Below are 11,831 nucleotides of genomic sequence, written 5' to 3'. Positions count from 1 at the left end.
CTATATACTATGCGCATTCTCCATGCAGAGGGCGCTATCTACAATATCATTGTGAGGCAGCTAGTCACAAATGAATCTACCCTGCACAAGCTTATGGGCTTTGCCTAGTTGATATTAACATATATTACAGGAAGGACAGAACAGTTAGAATTCACAAAATTGTATCTGCCTTTGCAGTTTTAGTTTTTGTCACTTCCTATCTTGTTTTTGTTGTTGCTGTCAAATAATCCAAACAAAATGTAATGTATGCATAGTTGCAAAGAAGATTTACTGGCAAATAAATTGAAAAGAGCTTATCCTGGTCAGCAAATAAAGTGAACGTTATAATTGTTTGCTGTTTATATAAAATGCTTCATAAATTGTGTATTGGTTAAAGAATATATTTGTATCTGAATAGAACTGCAATAAAACATATGTAAATCTCTAGTCACATTCAGTTGCCATGGCAGCAGCTACACGTACCTGGAGTATAATATAGACTGAACACTTTCATCATTGTTGGTGTGTCTGTTAACAGTTTGTAACGGGTGAATAAAGAGAGTACACAACAACAAATCTTTCAATTCAATCTTACAAATATTTTGTCTTAAACGCGACACACTTCGTTTTAGAGCTACTCTAAATGTCTGTGTCATTGTCAGGAGATACTGTAACACTTCTGCATATACATGTAGGTAATATAGATATTTTTGGTATATTACATTTAGTCAGGGATGTAGATAATTTTAACAAGTATCTGGTAAAATGTGAAAAGTAGGCACTAATATCGAGGAATGAGACTCAAAAATCAGCCCAATTATGGATCTTTTTAAAACTAATATCTGGTAAACATTGCAGAACAGCTGGTTGTTTTTGCCAGCTTCCTGTCCTTATCTACATCACTGATTGCTACAATGTGAAGCCTTCTGCCTTTATCTACATCCCTGATTGCTACAATGTGAAACCTTCTACCTTTATCTACATCACTGATTGCTACAATGTGAAGCCTTCTGCCCTTATCTACCTCACTGATTGCTACAATGTGAAGCCTTCTGCCTTTATCTACATCACTGATTGCTACAATGCGAAGCCTTCTGCCTTTATCTACATCACTGATTGCTACAATGTGAAGCCTTCTGCCTTTATCTACATCACTGATTGCTACAATGTGAGGCCTTCTGCCCTTATCTACATCCCTGATTGCTACAATGTGAAGCCTTCTGCCTTTATCTACATCACTGATTGCTACAATGTGAAGCCTTCTGCCCTTGTGTACATCACTGATTGCTACAACGTGAAGCCTTTTGAATGTTTGCTCCCTCAGAAAAAAAGGCAGCTATTGTCAATGGCCTCGCATCATTCTTTCATTTTTAACTTTTGAAGAGATTTTAGATTTCATAGATATTTCACAGGGAAAATAGTTACAATGTAGAATATTACAACTTCATAAATACAATTAAGTAATTGAGAAAGTCTTGTATTATATGTACCCATAATAGCTTTTTACCTCATGCTAGAGACTCAGATGTCTTGTATTACATATAACAATTCTCGGTACCCATAATAGCATGCTAGAGGCTCAGAAGTCTTGTATTATATAAATATAACAATACAATTCTTGGTACCCATAATAGCTTTTTACCTCATGCTAGAGGCTCAGAAGGTCGACTTTTTCTCAAGTGCACCTATAGTATGTGAAGTGGAAGTTATGGTGTTAACCAAACAACAGAGTGTTCGCTATTTTTATGATGCATCTATGCAGTAATGTTCTATTTCAGGTACCGAGAATTAGAGTACTTTTGCTATTACAGGTCTTACAATCCTACATTGAGAAAAAGGAATGTCAGTTGAAATAGTCTAACTTTTCACTACTTTACTCTTTGCTACATTTTATAAAAGTTTAGATGCTGAACTTTGAGAAAGACATAAGCAAGTGACTAAACTACCATCATTTGGAAAAACAAAGAAAAAGTACTCATTTGCTAAATACACGGAATAAGCACTCCTTTGCTAAATACACAGAATAAGTAATCCTTTGCTAAATTCAAGATGATTTCAAATATTCCAGTACAATATAAGATGCACAAAGTTTTAAAGTCTGAATTTTACAACAATTGTATTATTTACAAGGTTATTTTTACATGACTGTGAAAGTGATACAAGCCGAGTTTATATGCTTTCTACGTCAGTGGTTTACTCGCCTAGTACTAGTATAATATCGATGTATGCTACGAATGGCATCAAAAATAGGAAACTTATAAACTCTGCTTATTCCATTTGATGACTAAATCATCGATTACCTATTATTTGAATTCAACATGTACAATCCAGTTTAAATAGTGAAATTATCACTAAATGTTTAAAATGTAAAAATCATAACAAATTACTCAATATTTCATTCATTCTTATCATCAATGTAGAAATCACCCATTTTATTCTGTTAAATACAGACATAGTGTTAGTTATCTTTTTTTGTAGATATAACTTTCAGGCTTCAAAAATGTTCCATCTAATTCGCTCAAAAGTTGTAACCTTGATTTAACAGCAAGTATACCAAGTCCTTTATCTTGTTGGTTATTATACATCATACAAACTGAATTAACAATATTTGAACAATAGACAACAGGCTCTGCTGCTAAACAGGTATCTCAGATGTTTATATCTGAAATGATGTCAGAATTACACCACTGCATATAGAGACATGCAAAAATGGCAGTGATATCACAGTAAACATTGAGATTGCAGGCATCAGTAAATATGAAAGGGGGGGGGGGACTTCCACCCGGGGGGGTGGGGTGGGGGGGGGGTTACCACTTGTCAGATCTGGTAGGGGTGTGTGGTCAATGCTGTCAACCCCAGACCCCATTTTAGACCAATTTTAAAACCAATACCCCATTTTAGACCATTCCCAACAAATGTGAAAATGGGGACCCCATTTTAGACTCATTAGCTCTAAAATGACAGTACCCATTTTAGACCAAAGGGCAAAAAAACCTACCCCAAAGGGCGGCACGTATACGTATACCCAATTAATGGGAGTACACCCCCCCTCCCCGGGACTTCCACATAGGACAGTGTGGGCAGGATAGTGCGGACAGTAAACCCATCCATACTCAAGTACTTAAGAACCAGTTATGAGGACAGGGGCTATAATAAATTCAGTTTATTGATCATAATAACTTGTAAATGACTGGTACTGAATAATATTGGACACATTTAGTATTTCTATTCTACACAAATATCGAAAGTACTTGGAGCATCTTTTCATCAGGATTCAGTTCTGATGGTATTTCAGAGTCACAAAGAAAATGTTGTGTCCATGCTTATTTTACATATTACACATGGCAACATTTTGTACCTCAACCAAAACAAGGTACAGTGGTAATAATAGACATTATATTCAACTCCTTTTTTAATTACAACTTTCTGTGTATAGATACAATGTCACACACCAAGGATAAACCATAATACAAGGTGTACAGGTTTATTCAATGCCAAACACCAAGGATAAACACAAGGTCTACAAGTTTATTCATCTCTATGAAAGAAAAAATCTCAACACACAATTTTTTATCACCAATGATAACATGTCTTGTCACACAGTTGAAAACACAAGAAGTAATATGTGATCGTCAAATGATCAACTTATAAGAAAATTGTCAATTTGATAGTACAAGGCAATATTGAAAATGTCACAATAGCTCCCATTTCTGCTTATACATTAACTTGCTCTCTTTAAAATGTGATAAAATAGTCTAGGGCCCTAAACATGTGTTATATATCAGTAATATTTAGATTCTCCTGAATAATCAAAAGCTACCATAGACATGTAGTATTTACTGAACAACATTCAGATTCTCTTGACTAATTATAATATAATTTGCATATTTGTCTACACACCAAAAACTCAATATCAGCCAATCAGACACTAGAATACACACTTTATCAATGAACTACAACACATTAATTCAAACTCAAGAACACATATTGGCAAATCAGATCATTAGATAGAGTTCTGGTAAAGATTCTCTAAAATTAGTACATCTTGGTATTCATGCAAGCCAATTACATTCAAGAATAGTTCTACATCTGGTATACATGTAGCTCTCTAGCCTATCAGATTCAAGAATAGTTCTTCATCTTTTGGAGTCCTGTACCAATCAGATTCAAGAACAGTGTTCCATCTGGTGTATTACTGTAGCCAATCAGGTAAAAGAAAAGTTCCTTATTTTGTTTTAGCCTGAAGGCCATCACATTCCAGGATACTCTCTTGGCACAGACATTCAACCAATCAGATTTGACAAATGGAAATATACAGCCAATCAGAATACTGGTATCATACATTCAACCAATCAGATTTGACCAATGGAAATATACAGCCAATCAGAATACTGGTATTTTACATCTCTTGGTGCGGTCAAGGTCATCATCTAAGGTCATCAAACTCTGCAAAATGATTAAAACATAATTTGAATTTAAAACGTGACACATCTGTGAAAACTTTCTATTGTCAATTCACTATGTGCAGTACCAGAACATTACTTGATACTGCAAACTTTTTACACGAGGCCTTTAACCGTAGGGAAACCTTTATTTACAACTAAGGTGTAAGTGATATTTATTTATTATGGAACAGTACAAAAATTTTCACTGATCTAAATCTCACAATGGGAAGGAAGTGTTGACTGACTTACCATAAAAGAGAAGAACATGGCACATGCAGACAAGAAATGCCAGACATCATGATGGTCATAGAAATCTAACAATATACAGTCACGGTTACCCTCACGAGATACTGCTGGTGTTTTCTGTCGGAAAAAAACAAGTTATATTTTCACCATCAACACTTTTCTACCACCATCAATATACCTACATTGTGACTTACACTTTCTTAGAAACTAGACTATTGATAGATCCCTAGAATAGATTACACTGGTATTATCACTGGAACTTAGAAAGACAATGTGCTACTATAAAATGCTTAGAATAAGCTATGTTTTACTCTTAGCTTGGCATTTGTATTGAAGAAGAATTTATATAATTAGATTGTAAAAGCCACTATTTCACACTTGGTAGCTTATTAATTATCACATTGATGGTGACACGCACGCACGCACACACACACACACACACACACACACACACACACACACACACACACACACACACACACACACACACACACACACACACACACACCAAAATACATATGATATTCCATACAATACATAATGTGCACACACAAACCAACATATATGTATATATGTATATATTGCCCAATGGACAGCTAGTTCACTAAAATTCAAAACATAACCAAAGGTAATATTCCACTTGTGAGTTATTATTCTTGTATAGTGTATACAACTTTTTGGGTCATACCAATAGAATTGGACTATGCTTTATCCTATGGACATGGTCAGCATATTCAAGGACATTGATTCAATTGAAATAGGCATTTGATAAATCTTCATGATCTAAGACACACTGTAGAGTAAAACTAGATGACACAGATTCATTAACTTACATCCCATTGTGATAATCCCTGCATAAAGAAATACAATGCAGCACCCCAGAAACCAACTGTCAGACAAATAAACACGAAGGCTCTCAGAACTATCCTCTCTTTGCTTCGGAGCTGTAAATAGTAAATAAATAAATAAATAAATAAATAAATAAATAAATAAATACAAATGTATTGTTGAGGGTATGTTGTATCTATACCTGTTATGTACTTAGTTACATGCTTGTGCTGTAGGAACAAATATGTTATCAATGTTATAAATTATTTCAAAACTACCAGGATAAAGATTCCATATGATAATATATTGGTTGACTTAAACTTGCTTAATTTTCAAACAAAATGGTTGCAAAGACACATCCTTCAATAAACCAAGTAGCTTTCCAACTACACCTAACTTGCAGTCTAAGATATCTTCACTTTTTTTTATGACAATCCATGCAATCTGAAAGACATCCACAATTATACATTCCAAAAAGTGGCAGGCAAATATGTGAGAAATTGGTTTCATCAGATTCTTTGTCTTCAAATAAAGTGAAAATTCTAATGTGGCACAAGAACAATTATAGCATAACAATCAATTTAATATTTACCTTCATGATAATGTAGAATGCTAGGTATAACATAGAATTGATGATAAGAATAGCTAGCATAAATGATGCAAAGTCTTTAGGTTGTGATATCACTCCAAATATTGCCCTATCAAATAAAATAAAGAAAAAATACATTTAGAAGAAGATATAACTTCATATATTGCCCTGTCAAATAAAACACATAGGAGATACATGGAAGTGTATATATACAGTTACTATACAAGATACATTTGAAAGTTGTATAATGAGCAGTGTGTAGGAACGAAAAACTGAAGTGAAAGACAACATAAGGGAAGCCATTTATGTCAGACAGAGTATATCAATCATAAACCAAGGATATTAAATAATTATCATATCAATTTATGGATATACTATTCTGATAGTTTTAGATTCAAATTTAGAATTGGTTCAGAATTACTTTATTAATATGACACTTGGAAGTATAAGCAATATATTTTCTAAGTTAAGATGACATTTCACCTCAACAGATGGGTGTTCTATAGATATGAAGTATTTTATATATAAAGTATATTAAGCAATATATTTTCTAAGCTAAGATGACATTTCATCTCATCAGATGGGTGTTCTATAGATATGAAGTATTTTATATATAAAGTATAAGCAATATATTATCTAAGCTATGATGACATTTCACCTCAACAGATGGGTGTTGTATAGATATGAAGTATTTGATAATATACTTACAAAGACCAGTTTATAACATTACCAGTAATAAGTAGTATCATACGATCCTGTAGAGATAAAAACAATCATTTTGGTTATTACTTTCTTATTATTCCAGGCGAATTAAAAGATTTACATTTATTGCAAAAATTGCTAAATAACGGTATTATTACAAATTGTCTAGCAATTCAATTTTATAATGTATCTGGTCCATAATATTAACCTAATCTGAAAGTGTGATTTCACATATTGCTGTACTTTCACTACACCAAAATTCTTTCCATCTGATGTGTCACACAGATTTACAATGGCTGTATTGATAGCTAGCCCATAATGTTACTAAGGTGTACTATAAAGAGTATATACTGAAGTTTACAATAGCCAAATTACAACTCCAGAGGGCAGGATTCATGATCACTGTTTCCATGGATACCACTGAGACTCACCATATATATCGGCCTTGTACACTTCAAACAATCAGTCTTCATCACCAAATAGATTCTTTTAAAGATACCAAGATCTGAAAAATACAGACAACCAAAGTTATCTCAGATACCAAGATCTGAAAAATACAGACAACCAAAGTTATCTCAGATACCAAGATCTGAAAAATACAGACAACCAAAGTTATCTCAGATATTGATTTGAAAAATACAGACAACCAAAGTTATCTCAGATACCAAGATCTGAAAAATACAGACAACCAAAGTTATCTCAGATACCAAGATCTGAAAAATACAGACAACCAAAGTTATCTCAGATACCAAGATCTGAAAAATACAGAGAACCAAAGTTATCTCAGATATCAAGATCTGAAAAATACAGAGAACCAAAGTTATCTCAGATATTGATCTGAAAAATACAGACAACCAAAGTTATCTCAGATACCAAGATCTGAAAAATACAGACAACCAAAGTTATCTCAGATACTGATCTGAAAAATACAGAAAACCAAAGTTATCTCAGATATTGATTTGAAAAATACAGACAACCAAAGTTATCTCAGATACCAAGATCTGAAAAATACAGACAACCAAAGTTATCTCAGATATTGATTTGAAAATAGCTATTATGTATATGTGGTGCAGAAGAAGCATACATGCATGTTTAAAGTCATTTTGATGACTGCAGAGTGTGTCACTTACCTAGTTTTCACCTCCCCATATAGTAGATCTTAGCACTACTTACCTAGTTTCCACCTCCCCATATAGTAGATCTTAGCACTACTTAATACCTAGTTTTCACCTCCCCATATAGTAGATCTTAGCACTACTTACCTAGTTTCCACCTCCCCATATAGTAGATCTTAGCACTACTTACCTAGTTTTCACCTCCCCATATAGTAGATCTTAGCACTACTTACCTAGTTTCCACCTCCCCATATAGTAGATCTTAGCACTACTTACCTAGTTTTCACCTCCCCATATAGTAGATCTAAGCACTACTTACCTAGTTTTCACCTCCCCATATAGTAGATCTTAGCACTACTTACCTAGTTTCCACCTCCCCATATAGTAGATCTTAGCACTACTTACCTAGTTTTCACCTCCCCATATAGTAGATCTTAGCACTACTTACCTAGTTTCCACCTCCCCATATAGTAGATCTTAGCACTACTTACCTAGTTTCCACCTCCCCATATAGTAGATCTGAGCACTAAGTACACAACACGTTAGAATATGCAAGACTGCAAACACAATCCAGAAATAGATAGTGCCAAACACCTGAAATGAAAAATTTCAAAAATTTTATTCACTCAAAAACTCTAATGCATTAATGATCTAATTAATGATTACACAGTTACTTTAGCAAACTATGTGCCAATGTTACTATGCTCAGAGAAAAGATAGTCTATTTTATCACAGGCAAGCCAAACAGAAAACACAGTCTATTTTATCACAGGCAAGCCAAACAGAAAACACAGTCTATTTTATCACAGGCAAGCCAAACAGAAAACACAGAATTTATACCCTGGTTATTTTACATTGTGACAATGCACGTCATATGATTTGTTTCTGCAGTACTCAAAATATGAATCAAAACATGTCAGAATTGCCATGTTTTCCCCCCAGTTTTTCACTTGCTTAAATAATTATATTATTCCTCAACATTTTTTCACTCATACCAACAATACCCCCTATGTCACTTGTATTTTGTACTCATACCAACAATACCCCCTATGTTACTTGTATTTTGTACTCATACCAACAATACCCCCTATGTCACTTGTATTTTGTACTCATACCAACAATACCCCTTATGTTACTTGTATTTTGTACTCATACCAACAATACCCCCTATGTCACTTATATTTTGTACTCATACCAACAATACCCCTTATGTCACTTGTATGTTGTACTCATACCAACAATACCCCTTATGTTACTTGTATTTTGCTCAGCAAACGAAAATATTAGTGAATAATATGTAAATATTGCCAGACATATTTTTATTAATTCTTAATAGACTATTTTGATAAATCAGTACCTTGAAGTTTAGTGGTAAAAACTTATCTAAAACATCTTATAACATTGTTTTCATAAAGCCTTCAGTGATTGGCTTAGACCATATCACATGGACTAGTGGCCCATAGTGACCTCAATTTGCATACAGCATGCACTAATCATCTTCTATTTTTCCTAGGGCACTATATTAGAGCAGCATGGTAGTTCTATCAGAGATCTGCATTGACTCGGAATAGAATGTTCACCTGAGAGTATTATGTGATATAAAACACTTATTGTCTGGCCTTATTTGGGCACTAGTAGACTGTAAGATACATCGTGACGTTTCGCCCTCACCGGCCTCCTAGGGGTTGCCTGATGTTTGAGGGCAATCTGTCACGGCGTACCTTACAGACTAGGGCACTAGTAGATGTCATATTACCCTTCATGCTGTTATGTGGCAAATATCTCCGGAGGCTGAATAGTTACTGCATTTGGGGTAAAAACCATCTATTAGTGACTAGTGCCCTCACAGTCACGATAACAAAATAAATTCCCCATCAATACTTATGTGTTCCTCACACACAAATCATATACTAGGTGTATTGTCCATTCCTTCTCTATTTGTTGTGTGTTGTTATCACTGTAACCCAGATCACATGACCTCTGTACAGAGACAATACACACCACTACATCTTACATAGGAGACTATTTCCTAACAAGCACACTATTTCTGTATATCTGTAATTTAATAATTATCAACATAGCACTAACAGGAAGTGAAAACTGGGTCAGTATTGACTACATCGCTGATATCAACTAACAACACAGTTTCCTGTCATTCAAAGGTCGATTGGATAGTTTTGTATCGTATCTAATCATCTTAAATAAAACCATTTTTTTCATTTTTTTCTTCTGTCTTTCTTTCCTCCCCTTTTGCTGTCTGTTGTGGAATGTATTTCTTAGTATTTTTCAAAATGAATAATAAAATGAGTTTAAAAAATAAACATACATTTATTGCGATATTTTTCGCCAAAATTAATTTTTTTTCATGCATGCTTTGGCTTTGCTAAAAACATTTACAAGTCAGTCAAACAATACAGAACACTTTCCCATTTACACAAAATTACAGGCATGTATTCCAAATTTTCACATATTTTAGATTTTTTTTTAGATTTATGATGGGAATAACACTAACATCTAAATCAAAAACAGTGGAATAATTTCCAGAATGATGAACATTTTTTATTATTCTAGGTTTTCATTGACATCTTGTCACATTTTTTGAGTACTTGTATTTTCCAAAATAACAAAAATGGAAAGTGGAAATATTAAGTGTCAACAAAACATACCTGAAAAGAATACTTTGATTAACTAAGTACAAATATTGGTATATGACACAAAATGTTCATTAGCTTAGTATATCAAATGATTTACTAAGGTTATAATACACAAACAGTTCAAAGATTTTAGCACTGGTATGTGTATTTCATTTTCATTAATCGTAATCAGACACGCCAGACAAACATCACAATTTCAGTGTCTGAGTCTTAATTTATGAACTTGACCTTTACACTTGAACTTGAAGAAGAAAGAGTTTTAGAATTTAATCATCACATCTACAACTTTCCACACGTAAGCATCATTTGCATATTTGGTAACAATCTCATTCTACTATGCTCTCTGATTCCTAAATATATATCTGGCACTATTTCTACAAAGTCCCCCCCCCCTCCCCTAATATATATCTGAGACTATTTCTACAAAGCCCCCCCCCCCCCCCCCCCTTAATATATATATGGGACTATTTCTACAAAGCCTCCCCTAAATATATATCTGGGACTATTTCTACAAAGCCCTCCATACATGTACATACACCGTTCCAGTAATCTCTCCTGGGTGGATACATCCTGACATCAAGGAACTTCCTATGTTATAATTAGGACTACAACAATAGAATATGAAGTATTTCATTTCCTTCTTGCTGAGTACAGCTAGTCACAGCTCAGTCTTCCTACATCCTACAGTTGGATAATACATGCCAAGTGGATTTGTGTTTACATCACATAGTTATTGATGCTGGAGTTTATTACAACTGCACTCAGTACTTAGTTTTGAGTCTTGGATGGTATTTGCTGCAGCTGAACTACTACTCTAGGCAATAGCTTAGACAATTTGTCACTGCTCTGTAAGTCATTATCTAGTAGTCTTCAACATTATTGAATTCCAGCTGCATAAGTCATCATAAGAGTCTTGGATGGTCATTTTTGTTAACTTAACAAGATCACTCTGACATCAAGTTGTCATCACAGAAAAGCTGATTACTACATCTCTGAGTATCTTTCTGTTTCCAGATTTTCACTAACTTTACTTTACTGACTTTGATCCTGTTACTACTGATACTACGCACTGTTTGGATATTATCAAAGAACCACACTCCTAACTATAACAACAAACTAAAGGATGTACTTCACCAGGATGAATTCTATACAATCGTTGGTCATCGTCTGTTCCTTTATCACTTTGTCACATGGATTCTCCTTACACAAAATATTGAATGGTTTGGATGATGACAAGAAACAACCACCACAGGAAGTGAAAAGTGATGTCATT

General features: G+C 34.0%; 1 protein-coding gene across 1 annotated transcript in view; it reads right to left on the bottom strand.

Annotated features, from left to right (window-relative positions):
• Positions 1-2,736: 2,736 nt before the first annotated feature.
• The window catches only part of LOC144440496 (SID1 transmembrane family member 1-like), a 51,833-nt gene continuing 42,738 nt past the window's right edge, over positions 2,737-11,831 (bottom strand). Inside the window, exons 19-25 of the mRNA XM_078129879.1 lie at positions 8,396-8,498; positions 7,221-7,294; positions 6,796-6,842; positions 6,091-6,196; positions 5,504-5,614; positions 4,674-4,787; positions 2,737-4,425 (exon numbers count right to left, since the gene is read on the bottom strand). Of these exons, the coding sequence (XP_077986005.1) occupies positions 4,363-4,425; positions 4,674-4,787; positions 5,504-5,614; positions 6,091-6,196; positions 6,796-6,842; positions 7,221-7,294; positions 8,396-8,498 (618 nt within the window). The 3' untranslated portion in view covers positions 2,737-4,362. The remainder of the gene's footprint in view (positions 4,426-4,673; positions 4,788-5,503; positions 5,615-6,090; positions 6,197-6,795; positions 6,843-7,220; positions 7,295-8,395; positions 8,499-11,831) is intronic.

The sequence above is a fragment of the Glandiceps talaboti genome, chromosome 9 (genome assembly GCF_964340395.1).
Source record: "Glandiceps talaboti chromosome 9, keGlaTala1.1, whole genome shotgun sequence".
Lineage (NCBI taxonomy): Eukaryota > Metazoa > Hemichordata > Enteropneusta > Spengelidae > Glandiceps > Glandiceps talaboti.
The sequence above is the reverse complement of the archived record's forward strand: the minus strand, read 5'-3'. Positions and strand labels throughout refer to the sequence as shown.